At 35.9% G+C, this 19,573-nt stretch overlaps 1 protein-coding gene across 5 annotated transcripts in view; it reads right to left on the bottom strand.

Annotated features, from left to right (window-relative positions):
* LOC135197889 (alpha-(1,3)-fucosyltransferase C-like) overlaps nucleotides 1–19,573 on the bottom strand; it is a 148,964-nt gene that overhangs the window by 44,639 nt on the left and 84,752 nt on the right. For all 5 annotated transcript variants that reach the window (XM_064225103.1, XM_064225101.1, XM_064225105.1 and 2 more), the window contains 2 exons: nucleotides 14,705–14,810; nucleotides 670–818 (listed from right to left, as the gene is read on the bottom strand). In XM_064225103.1, the coding sequence (XP_064081173.1) occupies nucleotides 670–818; nucleotides 14,705–14,810 (255 nt within the window). The remainder of the gene's footprint in view (nucleotides 1–669; nucleotides 819–14,704; nucleotides 14,811–19,573) is intronic.

Below are 19,573 nucleotides of genomic sequence, written 5' to 3'. Positions count from 1 at the left end.
TTCTTTATGTCTGTATTTAATGAGGGTCTCGGCTTAGGCTAAACCATTGATAATCAGACAACAGCACTATCTATTAACATTAAAAAAAAATACCTAAATCCAATTCACAACAAGATGCATTACATCACATTTCAACTTTAAAACGCTTCATATAATGAAAAATAACCTTGTCCCATATAAATAGTTCCTAGAGATTCATTTACACTAACTAGAAGCAAGAAAATTGCTCTGAATTGAGTAAAATATACGGCGAAATAAACTTACCTCTCCCCTCATCTTGTTTTTCTAAACCAAAACATTGATCGCTTTGTTTGTATTTTATAATACAAATAGTAATATGAGTCTACATACAATAATATTGGATGCAAGAAAGTAAATCATAACTTTTTAAACAAGCCAAGGAAAAGATGCATAATCATTATGTTTGTTTTTTATGAGGGTCACTCGGTGATAAGGCTAAGAAGCCGATAACCAAAGGGTAAACCCCAGTTATGAATATATATTGGACAAGCGCCATAAAACCGAAACGCCAGTAACCAATCCCAATGCTAACTGGGGGCTGCCTGTACAAACAATACAATAAAGATTATGATGCCTCATTACGAAAATACACATTTCATTCATCACAACTTGTATGCAGCTGAAAATAAAAAACTGAAATGGACTTACATATAGCATTTTCAAATGCAAAATAGAACATGTATGTTTCAATTTCAGCATTGCATTTATACTGATCAAACGTTCCCAGTGTTTTGAAAGAAATATTTTTCCCACATTTCTTGAAGCCACAACGACCAAAAACATCTACCCTCATGTACCTGTGAGAAATATACAAATAAGTTGTAAAAACATAATTTCAAAAAATGACATATGCTAGTGTAATTATAAACAGGTTTACAGTTTTATCACAATATAGTTTGAATGAGCAAGCTCCATATACATTTGCACTAATACAGTATTAACAAGGTGAAGATTAAACATCTGTAAAAATTACAATTGCTGTTCTTTATCAAATCCTATTGGTAATCATAAAATAGCCTTTAATCTTATGAAACTCATCTACGTGCAAAAACCGATAAATTTCACAAAAAGATCCCATTATGCAAGCATGGTTCTTGCAGTGGCACAATGTTTTTTCTTCAGAGCACTTCCACCAAAATCAGATGTGCTGCTAATACCTACACAACTTTGGTGTGTCTACTGTTCATAGTGTGCGACCTATAAGATAGTTTCTCAAGTTAACCTATTGCTTTTTCATTAAATTTTGCGTTTCTTGTTCATGTACTATATAATTCTCGTTCAGGGTTTTGCTTGGAAAATGCAATGGGAACCCATCTGCACAGTAATGTTTGCTTACTGACAGTTACTTCCTGTTTGCTCCTTCCTGCCATTAGTTACCCATTTTCTCATATTATTATACATGATTTTGAATATGTTTAATATTGAGTGAAATTGTTTTATCTTATGAATTTATCATTCATGATATAATTACGTCTCAATGTACTTGTGTGGGTAGGGATGGTATAAGTCTGGCTTTGCATTAATGTTATTTTTAGCAGCCTTCATGTAAAGACCAAGTGTGCAGGTAAGTGGATCAGCAGATACCGGGTCTGACTATATATGCATGACAAACTGAATCGTAATGCTTCATTAGGTTTATAATTGTGTATATTGATCTATTAATTTAAGCACTTTCATTAACTGTTATTTATTCCATTGTCTTATTGCCAAATGTATTTATGCTGCCCGAGAGTAGGTCCAGCAGCTATTTAATCTATTTCTATTATGGTAACAGAACTTAAATATACATCAAGTGTGTCAAGCAATGGCTTGATCAGAAGAGCAAAATAAATGAGGAAATCTAGAATGCCATCCTGAAGTCACACTTAGGGGTAAAAAACCCCAATATGAAAAAGGCAAGCAGTAATTATTCATGGTAAACACATGAACTGTTTAATTAAGGGAAAATCCGGCAGAATAATTAAATGCAATATTCCAAGCACATCACCAAAGCATATACTGTAGTGCCTCAAGATACAAAATTAATCCGTTCCGAAGCGGCCTTCATAACCTGATTTTTTCGTATCTTGAACCACATTTTACATGTAAATTGCCTAATTCATTCTAAGCCCTACAAAATCACCCCAGTAAATTTTAAAATAAAGCTAAATTGATCAATAAATAATGAAATACAACAATTTGGACCATTCAGTACCTAACATAACCTATACTGTACCTGTTAATATAGTGTATTAGTGTACATGGTACAAGAAATACTGTACGTATATGTACGTACATATGTAGTAAAATGTGGAACCTTACCTTTCAAGTGAGGCGATCTCCGAAAGTGGCGACAGAGGAGAAGGACAAATGACAGAAAACATGAACACTTAACTTTACGAAACACATTAAAAAATGGCAGAAAGCATTAACACTAAACTTTACGAAACACATTAACAAGTGGCAGAAAACATTAACACTTAACTTTACAAAAAACTTAAAATTATATTTTTTTTATTTGATTTTTAAATTTTTTTCACTTTTTTATACTTTACGTTTTTTTTTTTTTTTTTTTACAAAATTTCAATTTCTTCACCACTTTCAACTTTGTTTTTTCGTATCACTTGGATCTTCCTGTTTGCTTACTCCTACTAAAGGCCTCTTTAAAAAATAACTATCAAAGGAAGATTGCTTCTGCCTGCTTTTTACAATGTTCCTGAAACGACTCAGGCAAACGTCATCAAACTGCGCAAGCATACGGCCTGTGTAAGCCTTTTATGAAATGCAGCTAGAGCATCCTTAATTTCTGCCATTGTCATAGGGTCCTCCTCCTCCTCCTCGCCGCTGCTAGAGAACTCTTCTTGAACGACATTATGTTACATGGCCTCCAACTCCTTCAGGTCATCCATCGTAAGCTCCTCTTGGTGCTCCTCGAGAAGGTCATTGATGTCGTCCTCGTCGACGACCAGCCCCATGGACTTGCCAAATGTAACGATCTCATCAAGATCTGGTTGCGAAACAGTTTCAGGATCGTCAACTGTTTTTGAATCTGCATCAGCTTCTCCCACGTCGAATCCCTCGAAGTCTCGGGCGGATACAGCATTAGGCCAGAGTTTCCTCCACAAAGAATTCAAGGTTGGCCTCGAAACCTCCTGCCAAGCTTGATCAATGAGTCGGATGCATATTACAATATCGAAATGCTCCTTCTAAACTTCACGCAAGGTGAGGTTTGTGGTATCGGTGATGTCAAAACATCTCTTGAAAAGATGTTTCGTATACAGCTTCTTGAAGTTCGATATTACTTGCTGGTCCATGGGCTGGAAGAGAGGGGTGGTGTTAGGCGGAAGATAAAGAACCTTGATGAAAGAATACTCCGCTAGGATATCTTCTTCGAGGCCAGGAGGGTGAGCAGGGGCATTGTCCAACAACAGCAGACATTTCAGAGGGACGCGCTTCTCTTCCAAGAATTTCTTCATTGTCGGGCCGAAACACAGATTTACCCACTCGCTGAACAAAAGTCTCATTACCCAGGCTTTTGCATTAGCCCTCCACATCACTGGAAGCTTCTTCTTTAGCACTTTGTGTGCCTTGAAGGCTCGAGGAGTCTCCGAATGATAGACAAGTAGGGGATTGACTTTACAATCAATCCCCACTGGCGTTGGAACATAGTGCGAGCATAAGCCTGTCTTTCAGAGGCTTATGCCCGGGTAGCTTCTTCTCTTCCTCCGTGATGTACGTCCGACGAGGCATTTTTTTCCAAAAAAGGCCAGTCTCGCCACAGTTGAAGACTTGCTGAGAACTGTAGCCTTCGTTGATCGTCATCTCATCGTCTTAATAAAGGCTTCAGCCGCTTTTGTGTCCGAGCTGGCAGCCTCCCCATGCCACACCACTGAATGGATGCCAGTCCATTTACGGAATTTATCAAACCACCCACGAGAAGCCTTGAAGTCTGGGGTTGGCATTGATGTCCCTTCTCCTCCATCGTCTTCAGCCTGGGCAATCAGATCGCCGAAAATAGCGCTGGGCTTGTGGCAGATTGCCGTCTCAGTTATCGTATCGCCAGCGATTTCTTTGTCTTTTATCCATACAAGAAGCAGCATCTCCATCTCATCATCCACGTGGCTCCTCTTATTGGACAAAATAGCCACGCCCTTGGAAGGTGTAGCTGCTTTGATGGCTTCCTTCTGCTTAAGGATGGTGCCTATCATCAACGGATTTCGGCTGTATTCCTTAGCGATCACACTCAACCACATGCCAGCCTCATACTTCTTGATTATCTCCATCTTTGTCTCCATAGAAAGCATCCTTTTCTTTTCATGAACTTCAGCAACTTTCTTGGGACCTATGACTATAATTAAGTTACTAATTAAGTTCTCACACAACACGATAAAAGTACAAGGCAAAATCACCAACACAAATTTACGTTAACAAACATAATCGTATATGTAAACAAACTAATTCCACGTGCGTATGATAATGCTGGTGCGACGAAGTGGCCGAAGGACGCTTTACGTAGAGCATGATGGGATAGATGCTGACCAATAGGAGAGCAGGATCTTACGGCGGTGACTAGCATCATGAACCAATGGGAGAGTGGGAGGATTGGTGGCGAGTCTACAGAGTTAGACGCGAGAGTTTTAAAATTGTTCTTGGTGGTCTGGACGAATCTCGGGACTTTACAGTAACACCCTTTCGCAACCTGAATTATTATCATATGCAGAAGCAAAAAAATCTTTGTCTTTGCTTTTGTAACTTGGATTTTTCGTAAGTAGGGACTTTCGTATGTCGAGGTTCCACTGTATGTACAGTGAACCTCCCCTATATTTGTGGACTCCAGATTCTTGGACTCATGTATTCACGGATTTCTCTCTGGAACATATATGTACCCCTATTATTCATGGGAAATTCACGTATTCGTGACATTTTTCTATGAGAAATATCCACAAATTTCTGGGTATTTTTTATAAATTTAATTAAAAAATACTCTTTTAGTGATAAAACTAAATTAACCCTTAAACGCCGACTGGACGTATTTTACGTCGACATTTTTTGTCTCTCGGGTGCCGACTGGACGTATTTTACGTCGACATACAAAAGTTTTTTAAAAATTCGCGGAAAAATACTTTTAGGCCTACCAGCCGAAAACTTTTGAATCTCGCGCCTTGGGGGATGCTGGGAGTTCACGGATCAAGGTTTTGTTTTGTTTACAATCGATACGCAGGCGCGCAAGCGCGAATTTCTTTCTTGCCGCACTAAAAAGTATCTGTGACACATCTCAAAAATTATTTCGTCACTTTGACATAATTTTTGTACCATTGTAAATTAGCCGTTACATGAAGTATTATATATGAAAATGTGCGCATTTTTATGTAGAATACAACAATAAAATACTCATGATTGTAGCTTTTATCACTTTTGAGATATTTTCATATAAATAACGATAATTGCCAAAATTTCAACCTTCGGTCAACTTTGACTCTACCGAAATGGTCGAAAAAAGCAATTGTAAGCTAAAACGCTTATATTCTAGTAATATTCAATCATTTACCTTAATTTTGCAACTAATTGGAAGTCTCTAGCACAATATTTCGATTTATGGTGGATTTTTGAAAAAACTTTTTCCTTACGTCCGCGCGGTAACTCTTCCGAAAAAAATCATACATGCGATTGTGGTAATGTTTGCACCATTTTAAAATTAGCCGTTATATAAAGTTTTATATATGGAAATGTGCGCAATTTCATGCACAATACAACTAAAAACAACCCATGGTTGTAGCTTTTAACAGTTTTGAGATATTTTCATATAAATAACGATAATTGCCAAAATTTCAACCTTCGGTCAACTTTGACTCTACCGAAATGGTCGAAAAACGCAATTGTAAGCTAAAACGCTTATATTCTAGTAATATTCAAGCATTTACCATAATTTTGCAACAAATTGGAAGTCTCTAGCACAATATTTTTATTTATGGTGAATTTATGAAAAAAATAACATTTTCTTTACGTCCGTGCGGTAACTTCCGAAAAAATCATACGTGCGATTGTGGTAATGTTTGTACCATTTTAAATTAGCCGTTACATAAAGTTTTATATATGAAAATGTGCGCAATTCCATGTAGAATACAACAAAAAATAATTGAAGGTTGTAGCTTTTCTCATTTTTGAAATATTTGCATATAAATCACGATAAATAGAAAAAAAACAATGTTCGGTCAACTTTGACTCTACCAAAATGGTCGAAAAACGCAATTGTAAGCTAAAACTCTTACAGTCTAGTAATATTCAGTCATTTATCTTCATCTTGAAACAAATTCAAAGTCTCTAGCAAAATATTTAGATTTATGGTGAATTTAAACAAAAATCTTTCCTTCCCTCCACGCGCGGATTCTCCGCCACAAATCTCCGAAATACGTACGTACCATTCTCGGAATATTTGCTCCGTTTCATATTAGGCATTTCATAGAGTTTTATATATGAAAATGTGCGCAATTTTATGTAGAATACAACAAAAAATATTTGAAGGTTGTAGCTTTTCTTATTTCTGAAATAATTGCATATAAAAAATATATATATAAAAAAATTCGACATTCGGTCAACTTTAACTCGTCAGATATGGTCAAAAACTGCAATTGTAAGCTAATACTCTTACAGTATAGTAATATTCAATCATTTGTCTTCATTTTGAAAGTAATTGGAAGTCTCTAGGAAAATATTTAGAATTATGGTGAATTTTTGAAAAAAATATTTGTTTACGTCCGCGCGTTACGAATTCATGCATTATTTTGTGATAATATTTTCTCTGTGTTGCTTTGATCATTTTACAATGTGTTACATACCACAATGATCGCAATTTAGTGTACATTACAACGAAAAAAAAGTAACTTGTTACCTTTAACCGTTTTGCGCACAGCGCGATTTGAATACAATTATATATGAAATTTCGTTTTTGCGCTATCATATATCGCATTATTTATATATGATATTGATACTTTTTTCATTTCTGATGGTTGCATACTAAACTTCAGGCAATGACAAAAAAAGGAGCTAAAAATGAACTCTTAATCTTGAAAACTAAGCGCGCTGTGATTTTTTTAAAAAAATATTTTTTCCGCTTTCGCGCTCACTCCGAAACCCCTCCGGCACACGGGAGACAAATTTTTTTTTTACCGCTCCGGCGTAAGAGGGTTAAAGGCTTTTTTATGATAGAGTTTACATAAAACTTATCTTAAAGTAAGAAAACTAAACAATTAAAGGCTTTTTTATGTTGACAGTTTACATAAAACTTATCTTATAGTAAGACAATTCCTAAATATAAAAACTCATCTGTAACCATTTAAAAATTAATTTTCTAAGTTCATACTATTCAGTTTATTATAAAATTTCATAAAAAATATTGCAAAAGAAAATTATAATATATTTTGGCATTAAAACGATATTACACTGTTTGATCATCAGTAACAAAAAAAAATTTTACCAGTAGAGTAGTCCCTTTTTTACACGGTTTCGATTACACAAGCTTTCAAATTTCCCGCCTTTAAGTATGTTTTCATGCCACGTTCCAAACTTCTGCTCATCAGTGGGGACAACAACAAACAAGATCCTCAGTCTACATGCTGTAGTCTGCCAGTATTTTTAGAAGTTTTCCAATGGTTAAAAGTTATTACTATGGCTTCAAAATGCTCTTCCAATTCCAGTAAAGAAAATAAGAAAAGTCCTTTGTTAGAAGAAAAGAATGAAATTCTTAAGAAAATAAGTGGTAGAATGAGTTATGTGGCAACAGCTCTCCAGTATGGAATGCATGAATCAAGTGTTCGCACAATAAAATGCCAAGAAAAGAACATAAAGGATGCTCTGGCTATGTGCATACCAGGATCGGCAAAAGTGACTATGTATGCATGTGCAAGATGATCCTTTAGTGAAAATGGAAAAGGCCCTAAACTGATAGATTGAAGACCTGAAAAGATGACATGTGCCGTCAAATTCTAATTTCATTAGGGCAAAGGCTAAGCATCTGTATGCTCGGTATGCTGGTGATAAAAGTGCTACAGACAATCTTGTTGAGTTAGATAATAGTGATGATGATGATGATGATTATGATGATAGCAATATTGTTAGGCCTAACAGTTGTAGGGTAAGTAGAAAAGAAAAATTAGTAGCCAGCAAGGGCTGGTTCAAAAAATTCAAGAAATGTTACGGCCTACATAACATAAAAATGACTGGTGAATCAGACTCAGCAGACTATGTGGCAGCAGACACATACCCACATGAGTTTGCTGAAATCAGAAAAGGGAAAAACTACTTTCCAGAGCAAGTTTTGAATGCTGATGAGACTGGTATATGGTAAAAAAAAAAAATGCCCAGGAGAACATTTATTTATAAGGATGAAAATGTGCTCTGGCTTTCAAAGAATCTAAAGATCGGGGGTGTGTGTTATTGTGTGGTAATGCAGATGGTCATATGATTAAACCTATGCTACTGTACCGTTCCAAACATCCGCGTGCTTTGAAAAATAGAAACATGAACATGCTGCAAGTGTTTTACCGATCTAATAAAACAGCATGGATGATGGCCGCACTTTCTTCAATGGTTCCACAATTGTTTTGTACGGGAGGTGGTAAACTATCTGTCCAATAAAGGAATGGACTTCAAAGTACGTACTATTGGTAATCATAATAGATAACTGCCCAGGCCATCCAAAAAACGTTGAGGTTGCATTCCTTTCTAAAAACTCAACCTCTATATTACAACCAATGGATCAAGGAGTAATTGCTGTGTTTAAGGCTAAATACGCTGAGAAAACATTGACAATGTGTAGGGAGTCTCTTGTTAAAAGTGAAATCAGTGTTAGGGATATATGGAAGAGATTTAACAACCAACTGCATTGCTTTTATTATAGAAACCCATGATGAATTATGTACGAAGTGCATGAATTCATGCTGGAGGAAATTATGGTCCACTGTTGTGAATGACTTTGAGGGCTTTCTGGATGTTGTTTCTCAGATCAAGAACATTGTAAGGATGTCAAGGATGGCTCAAGAAGTTGGTGGTGAGGGATTTGATAATTTACGTCCTGATGAGGTGCAAGATGAACTTCTGGGTCATTCAAATGAAGCCCCCCACAGATGACTAACTAGAACAACTTGTTAGGGAGAAGGAGAAAATGGAAGACGACGACAACAAAGAATTCAATAAGCCACCAACAATAACACTGGAGATGATTTGAGAAGTGTTAAGAATGACACAGCATGTCACCGATAGAATTTTAGAGATTGATCCTTCACTCAAGAGATCCCTCAAGATCAAGAGGCTTAATAGAAAGTGCATTGCCGCCCTACTATGAGATGAAGAGATCTATGAGGAAGGAAATCTCGCAAACAACAATCGGATACTTCTTCAGTCCTGTCCCCAAAAAACATGACTAAATGAAGTGGTGCGTACATTACTGATAACTATCAATTTAATTGTTTAATTATTAAATATCAAATTTGTTCTATTACAAGATTAATTTTTTGTCAACTGTGATAAAGATTTGATGAATTTAAACAAGTAGATATAGTAGGGTTGCCAGATTTCAAGATAAGCAATCCGGGACGTTCTTAAAATCTCTCTAATACATAGACATCCCCAAATAAGCATATTATAAATAGATACAGACGCAGTGAAAAACATCAAGCAAGTATTTTAATAGGATATAAAGAAAAAAAATTTGTTAAACTAATATTTAATGCAAATTACAATAAAGAAACTGAAGAAACGGAAACTAATCCAGAAAATTTGTAATTATTACAAATAATTAAGATACCAAAGTATCTTTTTCATATGAAAACTGAAGATAAATGAAAATAAAATTGTATGCACAGAAATAATGAAAATTGAACTTTTTATTTTATTTGTATTTCTCAGATGATTTTGCTTTCTTTAGAAGTTTCATATTTCCTAATACCTGCCAGTAAAATTCTTTGCAATGACAATTTGTTCCACTTACACTGTAAAATAGCCTCTATAGTTGTCACATCCAGTTTATTCCTCTCGTCAGTCCACTGAGCACTCATCATAGAAAAGACAAGCTCAACATTTGCATTATGCGCAGGTATACTAAACAAATATTGAAACAAAATTAATATCTCGGAATACTGTTCTTCGAAGTCGAACTGCTGTAGGATAGAGAGCCATTTTTCATGACACATCTTGGTCATTCATTCTTCAGGTTTACTCTGCATTTGTTTATCAAGGAGTATTTTAAATGTTGACCACTGACAGAAAAGGATGTTGTCGTCAATGTTTACACCTTTGTTTTTTAACACTAGACAGTATTTGTTCCCATGCTGGAAGTGTATCTAATTATCATCCATGAAAAGATATCAAAACTTTCTAACGATGAAGCCCATTTCTTAAGATATTCATGGCAAGTGACGTAGTAGTTATCCACCTCAAGTAGGAATTTTTTCATCTCTTGAGATGTGATTTCATCATCTTTAAGGCACCGTTTAACACTTAGAGGAATAAACTTTTCATCCATTCTTGCCTTTATTAAAGCAACTATTTCTTTTAAACAGCCGAGCACTTCAATAATGCTGTTATCTCTCTTTTCAATCTTCACAATCCTGTTGCTAAATACATACTACTCAAGACTGTGAACAAAATATAGGTAGCCTTCGCTCAGTGGATTGTTAAAGAAATCTAAAAGAATTTGAGGAGCTTTTTCTTCAGAAGCAAAGAAAGATTTCAGTGCTTCAAATAATTTTAGGATTCTCTCAACTGCCCTCATCAAAAAAAGCCAACGAGTTTTAGAATGAGAGAGAACTGATGCATATTGAACACCAACAAAGTCGCAGAATTCTTTCAGTTTCTCAGTTCGAACAGTGTAAATACTAAAATATGAAAACACTTTAACAACGATTACTTCAACATCAATAGATAAGACATTGGCAGCGGTATGTGCAGCATTGTGGAGAATATGGGCTGAGCATCCTACACCTTCCATCGAGTCATTCATGCTTTCCTTGACTTTCGAAAAGACATTATTTGTGCCTTCACGTAAACGTCCACCAAAATTAGTATTAGTGTTATCGCCACCAAAAGCTACACATTTTTGAACATCTAGTCCTAATTCGATGAGGCTCTCTCTGCAGAAGTTTGAAATTGTTTCCGAGGTCTCATTTGGAAGGGATTTTACTCGCAATAATTTTATCTGCAAGCCATTCTTCCGTGAAAAATATTGTACAATCAACGGAAATATTTTCTCAGCGTTATGGTTACTTGCATTTGTAGATATGCTATAAAAAGAATTATTTATATCTTAAACAATTTCAGCAATGCTATGTGGAGCTAGAACGTTTTTAATTATTGCAGAACATTTTGTCCTAGCACTAGAAAATTTGCTTGCAATTTTGGAACCAGGAAATACTGTTGGCAGTATTACATTCGTGCAATCATTTGAACTTAATGACTGATGATGGCAACCAGTATGAAAGGCCATGGCTACTTCTGCTGCTATTATCTTAGTTTCTTCATCTGTGTTTTTCTTGATCAAGAAATTTGTTATTTTATCATCTTTTGAAGTGGAGGAAACGTTTTGTTTGTGCTTTGTGGTTTCTATGTGCCTCTTGATATCATTCTTCCCTCCATGTTCAATAGTGAAATTGCAATGGTATAATCGACAGTTTGCTTCATAACAATTCCTGCCTTGTTTGATAAATGTCCATTCGCTAGAATATTCATCTCGAAACTTACATTTATGTTTTGACATCTTGTTTTAGAGATGAAAAAGGTAGGCCGTAGCAAACAGTAACGACACAAACACTTGAATGAGAGGCTAATGCAGTACTGATGCAGGAGTGCAACAGTGCAACTCGCCACTCACCGGACCGCAGCCAAGCAACCGAACAAGTTGCAAACACGATTGACTGCGTCAGTCGTCACGTAACTTTTAGCAGCATCGTTGATTCGTTGGGTTATTCAAATTATATTTTCATCAATATAATCTCAACTGAAAACCATTACTTAATTTATTTTATAATGTAATGATCTTTATTTGATTTATTCATTTATTATTAGTCTATTTCATTATTTACTTTTTTTTATGATGAATGAAATCCGGGACAAAAGGCCGTCCCGGGAGGGTCTGTCCGGGACTCAGGACAAAATGATCAAATTCGGGACATGTCCCGCGAAATCGGGACGTCTGGCAACCCTAAATATAGATATTTTTTGCTCATTACCGAACAAGGCAAAAGTTGCCACATTTTTTTTTGCTTGTGAATTTTGTGGGGAAATAAAGTTTATTACACTGTTAAGGGGGGTGACTATATACAAAAAATACACGAGATTACAAGTCTGGCTCAATATTTTACTGTAGATTGATCATGTTTGGGTGGAGAGAGAGAGAGAGAGAGAGAAACGACGATACGATGGCACGCAGCATCATCTTTAATATACGAGAGCGAGTGATACTATTCTCATGCATTGATAATAATTATTTTCATCTTTACATTATTAATACAAAATATACATAATTCTTCTTAATATAGGCCTCTTGATAGGATATTATGATTTTCATTAGCCAAAGTAATGTATTTCCATGAAACAGTTCAAATAACTTCCACATAACGAATAGTTGTTGAACATAGCTTTGAAAGCTGGGGTTGGCGGTAAGCATCCATATGAAAATATCTTCATTTAAGAGTATAGTATTTCATAACTACTGGCAATGAAAGCATTTTAATAGCATAATAAAGGTTTTCATTAACCAAAATCTGTAATCAATTATTTCCATGAAACTTTTCAAATAACTTCACAATACGAGTAGCCTAGTTGTTGGTCATAATTTTGACTCGCCTACAAGATGGTTGTTGACCATAGTGTCAAGAAAATTTCATCTAAAGTAAAATTATAAAATAATTTACATAAATAAAAGCACTTTAAAAAAATATCAAAAAGCATTTCATCAGACAAACTAATGGTTGTCCATGAAACTTTTAAAATAATTTGCTCATAATATTTGTATTTGTTGGAACTACCAAGAAAATTACAATATATACTCGCATATCATGCAACTTTTGAAGACCTAATTTTGGAGCTAATTTTAGGGGGTCGCATCACACGTAGGATATAAAATTAGCGTGTATGCAACATTCACTTACTAGTATCGTTTGATAAAATACAAACATAATGAATATGCATCTTTTCCATGGATCTTTTAAAAAGTTATGCTTTACTTCACTGCATCCAATAATATTGTATGTATTTTCATATTACGTACTATTATAAAATACAAAAATAGCAATCAATGTTTGGTTTGGAAATCAGCCGAGATGTTTATTTTGCTGTATTGAAGTCAAATCAGAACAATTTTCTTGCTTCTAGTTAGCATCAATGAATCTCAAGATACTCTATTGATATGGGACAAGGTTATTTTACGTTATACGAAGTGTTTTCAAGTCAAAATAGCATTTGAATTCATATTGTTATAAACGAAATTTAGTTATTTTTTTCGTTAGTAGATGGCGCTGAGGGCATGTTTATTGCATAAAAAAAATCAAAAGATTGCGTTCGATATTTTCACCTGATTTCATCAGAATACTACGAGCTTTACATTTTTATCTTTTATTGGCGTAAACACAGTGAAACTTGTTCTTTCATGCCAAATAGTTTTGACTGAAACACATTTCTCTCAAATTTTGATTACGGTTGAGTTTGGTGGAGCTTTACTGAAGTTTCCATGTTGCCAGTGCACAATAATAGTTGTTAGCAAATGAAGATTCTTTCCTCAGCTTCAGCTACAACTAGCAACTTAAATTTAGCAGTATACGTCCTTGCCGATCTTTTCTCCATAGTGAACAAGGATACAGTAATGTAAAAATATATCTGTCCTATTTTATTCAACGTCATTTGTAACATAACTACGATAATTTTTTAATATCGTATGATGGTTGAAATGCAGGCATTTTGTACTGTAGTTATTGTATTCGGTTGTTCATAGCAAATCAGCTGTTTCTGGCTATATACGTTTACACAACAAGTATAACATTACAGATGGTAATTTTAGTTTTCTCTGTTACTCTTTTTAACTCAACTAGAATATGGGATAGATAAAGAGATGGAGAAAAATGGGTTAGACTAACTAGAAAATGGGATAGATAAAGAGGAAAAGAGGTTAGCCTATTCTAGTTTGGTCTCAAAAATTGAACTCGCATGTTACTTTAGATACAAGATCAAATCATTTGTTTTATAGTGAAAATTTGTGGGTCATATGATATGCGAGATCGCATGTTACACAAGTTTATACAGTAAATACTTAACTGGACCAAAATTGGTATACACTGATTTCTTTTTGCACGGGGGTCTTTGGAACCAAATCCCCATGTAAAAAGAGGGACTACTCACTGTACTTTAAAAAATCATCCAAATATAAAGGCTAACTGAGCAGACATTTAACAAATATAGATGAGCATAAAATTTTTTCAAAAAGCTGTAAACAACTTTAAGAATCATAAGGAACTTATGACGTCCATGTCAACCATGGATGTCCTGCTGAGTTTAAGTTATGTCTACAAGTTGAACACTAATTTGTAATTCTTTGAGTATTAGTTTTCACAGGATATGTCAAACTTCATACAACTTAAGATTATAACTAACATACTGTGTAGTGCTTCAGATGCTACCAAATTCAAACAAAACACATAGTATATCTAGCTTTGCTTACTTAACGAGTTCCTTGACAAACCATTCTCTACGAGAAAGTGTTCCACAATGGCTTACCATCCAGGCTGCAAGCTTAGTTTTGCTTTTCTCTGCCCAATAGTCTCTCACTAACAAAAGAAAAAGATTAATATTATTTGTCTTCTTACCCAATGTATTAGGGTCTTATACAATAAATATTTTAATTCAAACATACAAGTATAGTACTATGACCATAAAAAATATAACTGTTAGTAAACAAGCATATTATAAAAATTAAAACAAATAACTTTTAAAAACTTAGTAATTTTAATAAGAAAACATACTATACTGTTAACTAGTACATAGTTACATTTTTACAGTACAAAATTTGTAACCAATACTATATCAGCATGGGAGACTGAGACAGGGTCTCACTTTTAGATTTACTGGTGATCTATCACCAATGAAGAGGAACATTCTATTTCTTGTCAATTCTATGTATCATAAGTTCTTGAGGTCTCTCACATTAACCCTTATAGGACGGATACCCACATATGAGTAACAATAGCAGGTTTTGAGTAGTGGACGGGAAAGAAGTTCCATTACTTCAATAACCGATAAATTTGCTAATGGCAAATTTTAAGACTGGTTCAGCTTGCTGATTCTAAGCGTCTCATAGTTAGTTGAGTACTCCACTTCGAAGGGCCATGTACTCTCTCTCTCTCTCTCTCTCTCTCTCTCTCTCTCTCTCTCTCTCTCTCTCTCTCGAGTTAGTTGAGTACTCCACTTCGAAGGGCCATGTACTCTCTCTCTCTCTATCTCTCTCTTCTATTGTTGAGTCCTCCTCCTCTCTTCGAAGTTGGCCATTGTACTCTCTCTCCTCTCTCTATACAATCTTTTATATATTTGCTCATGAATATATACCCAGGGGTTGCTGTTGTTTGTTTGTATGGTGCTTTTACGTTGCATGGAACCAGTGGTTATTCAGCAATGGGACCAACAGCTTTACATGACTTCCGGACCACGTCGAGAGTGAACTTCTGTCACCAGAAATACACATCTCTCACTCCTCAATGGAATGGCCGAGAATCGAACCCGCGACCACCAAGGTGGGACGCCAGCACCATACCAACCACACCACTGAGGTGGGTTGTTGTTGGTTTTAGTTCTTATCTTTTATGATAATCCAAAAATGACAAATTTTTTGATAATCCAAAAATGACAAATTTTTAAACAATCTGTATGTTCATAGCTAACAAACCTGAGGTCATAACTATAGGATAATCTTCAAGTGCCAGCTAGAAACCAGTTAAAAAATAATCAAAGATTATACAGCAAGGAATCTGTGGCATCTGGCAATTTATGAGTATATGAGGTGGATGCTGGTCACTGACCACGCTAGGAACCTCCTGACGCACCAGTCTTTCTTCCAACCCAAGATATGAGAGGGGCAGCCAGAGGAGGGTAGTTAACATTAACACCTCAGGTCTGTTAGCTATGAAAAAAACAAATTGATTAAAAATTTGTCATTTGTTCATACACGGAACAAACCTTCAGTCTTAACAATAGGATAGACTTATACTTGGAGGGAGGTAAAGTACCCTGAACCAGCTGGGGATTCAACACACCTGACCACCTTTCCTAGAAGATCGAGTTCTAAAGATGGGGGTCTGAGCCCATGAGAGGATAGATAAGCAAGTATCTAAAAACTTAACCCACGAGGATTAAACACAATTAGACATGTCCAGTTTCATTGCATTTGTGAAAGGTAAAGAAAACTCTGTCTGTTCATGCAACAAACCATGTAGGCCACAGGGATTTGTTACCACTCCTCCCTCCCCTTGTCAGAGAGAGGAGTGAGTGCTACTGAGAAGCAGATATGTTTATTGTATAGGAACAAACCAAATAGCTGCAACCAGTATGACTGCCACACTAACCTGTATCAGACCAGTTCCAGCTTATGACTTTTTATTCTTCAACCCACCTGTAGGAAGAAGAAAGGAAAAAAGAGAGAGGAGACCAGCCATCTCACCAATTCTCTCTTCCACACAATAATCTTAGTTAAGATACAAACTGTCCTGGATGAGCTACACAACTTGTTGGGCAGCCACCACCGGACCCAAGGAAAAAGTGTCCATCCTTCAGGATTGATTGATTGATTGTGATTTATCACAACTACCAGGGTCACTGATGCTGAATAATAAATGTGATCTTTTCACTTTTATAATATATTAAACAAAATTCAAAATAAAATGTTTTTAAAAGAACTACATATAAATTTGATTACGAAAAAATTATGATAAAAAGAATTGATAATTAATTTTATCACTTAAATTATGACTTAAAAAAAAAGGAACTAGTTATACTAAGACAGCACAGCTGTCAAATATAATTGAGAAGACCAGCTTCTTTGATAAACGGGATAACGTTATTAGTATATGATAAAAAATTATTTCTAAGTTCCACCAGACTGGGACACTAAACCAGCAAATGCCTAACGGTCAGCGAAACTAAGCAATCTTCACAGACGGGCTCATTTTCCCCATCCATCAGATAGCTGTGCGTTAATTGGCCAATACATTACGTAATCTGCACAATACAACCTCCCTCTTCCTTGGTATTAGATCATATTTCCAAGGGTGTGTCTGACTAGTGATTTTCATTTTATTGGGGGCCTACTCTGTCCCACCTAAGTGCCCATAAATGCTGATGGATTTCCATATATATCATGGAATGTATCGCAATATGGAACAGGGAATTTTCTTGGTAGCAAAGTTTGTGCTGCTGATTTGGCTAACTGGTCTGCCTCTTCGTTTCCAGATATGTTCACACACGCAGGAACCCAACAAAAAAAAATGCTTTCTCTATACTGGTGCAAGATGATCCACTGCAAGATCTTCAGCACTAAACGATGATCAGTTTTGAAGACTTCTAGGGACTGCAAGGCACTTTTAGTCACAAAATATTGTGTAGCTACACACTGGGAGTGTTGCAATATAGCAGTTAGCCTGAATTTATATGCACAACATAGGTGGAATATTCGAAGTTACTACACAGTTTTCGTAAACAACTCTTTAACGTTTGGTGAAACCGCTCCACAATGCCTTGTGATTTGGAGTGAAAAGGTTGGAAGTTACGAGTTTAATGCCCAACTCTTTCATTCTATCCCTGAAATATTTGGATACAAAATAACTACCATTATCACTCTGTATAGTACGAGGCAGACCAAACTTAGAAAAATAATCTAACAATCGTTTACCTACGGTCCTTGCGTTACAGCTTCTTACAGGTATCGCCTCTCAATAGCGGGTTAGTCTATCAATGATTGTCAACAGATATGTACTCCCTCCCTTACTTCTAGGCAACGGTACGACCATATCAATAACTACATTCTCAAAAGGTTTGCCTACTGAAGGAATATTACACAACGGAGCTCTGGGAATTATTTGATTTGGTTTTCCGGCAATTTGGCATTCATGACAGCTTAAAACATACCTCTTCACGTCACTTCTAATTTTAGGCCAGAAATACGCCCTACTAATACACCTGAAAGTTTTATTTACTCCTAAATGTCCTTGCTCATCGTGCACTAACTTCAAAACTAGTGCGCGAAGCTTCCTAGGAACCACTAATTGTTCGGTGATTTCCTCTTTACTACCTGGCTTAGGACGAACATAACGACATAAACTTCGTCTTTCAAACAAAACGTTTCCTTACACACATTATCGAGATCATCACCCAGCTCACATTAAAAAATTCGGGTTAGTGTCTCATCCTCTCTCTGAAACTTGACTAGCTCATCCTTATTCAAAGTGTCTAATTCATCACCGTAACTATTACTTGATTCCACTACATTGACTACATTACTCTCATCAGATACAGCTTCTGCTTGGCTATCACTGTCACCGATAGTCAGGTCTCTCAGCCACACTCACGCCAAGATCAACCTCGCCACCTCTAACACACTCGTTCGAATCTAGGAACTCACTCATGTTCGAATCCGGGAACTCAAACTCGTTCAAATCCACGAACAAACTATGACAGTAGTCTATGTCTGTATCTAAACCTGACCTAGTTACTACCATTTCAGGCACTGGAATCTCACTCACAACAGGATTCACATTCTTCGATAAAGTTAAGTCATTACCAACAATAATGTAAACGCCATTAACAGGCAAACTGTCAACAACTGCTAGTTTCACTTCTCCTGACACTACCTGACTTTCTAAGTTTAACTTCAACAAAGGACAAAGGACACAAGAGTTAGGAAATCCACCTAACGACTTTTTCTTCCATACTGATTTCTGCCCTGTTTGGCACACACACTCTCCTAATTAGTGAGACAGCAGCTCCTGTGTCTCAAAGCAAGACTATTTCTCTCGAACCTACTCCTCTAAGAGAGGAAACTACACTTTCTGACAGAAATTCACCCAAAAATTTCCTAGTTTCTTTCATCACATCATCCATACTTGACAAAAGGTTAACTAGAGACACTGGTTTCTTAACGTCCTTCCTTTCTACTGCACAATTTCTTGCTAAATACCCTTTCCCATTACATCGGAAACAAGTTAATTCTGAGCCACTTTATTCTTACAAACCTTAGACGTATGACCAGGTTTTCCGCATGCATAACAGGAATAGTCACTTTTACTCACATTGCTATTACTAGAACTGAAACCTTTACCACTTTGTGCTCTACCAGACGAAGAAGCATTTCGGTTCTTACTGACACTTAAATTATGAGTCAAACTATATTCGTCTGCTAACCTAGATGCTCCTGCAAAAGATACTTCTCACCTATCTTCTATGTAAAGCTTAATCTCAGGTGATACATTATCTTTGAAGTTTTCTAACAACACTAAGTTCTTCAAACCATCAAAATCCTCAACTTTAGCGAAAGTTAACCAATCAA

The sequence above is a fragment of the Macrobrachium nipponense genome, chromosome 21, assembly GCF_015104395.2.
Source record: "Macrobrachium nipponense isolate FS-2020 chromosome 21, ASM1510439v2, whole genome shotgun sequence".
Lineage (NCBI taxonomy): Eukaryota > Metazoa > Arthropoda > Malacostraca > Decapoda > Palaemonidae > Macrobrachium > Macrobrachium nipponense.
The sequence above is the reverse complement of the archived record's forward strand: the minus strand, read 5'-3'. Positions and strand labels throughout refer to the sequence as shown.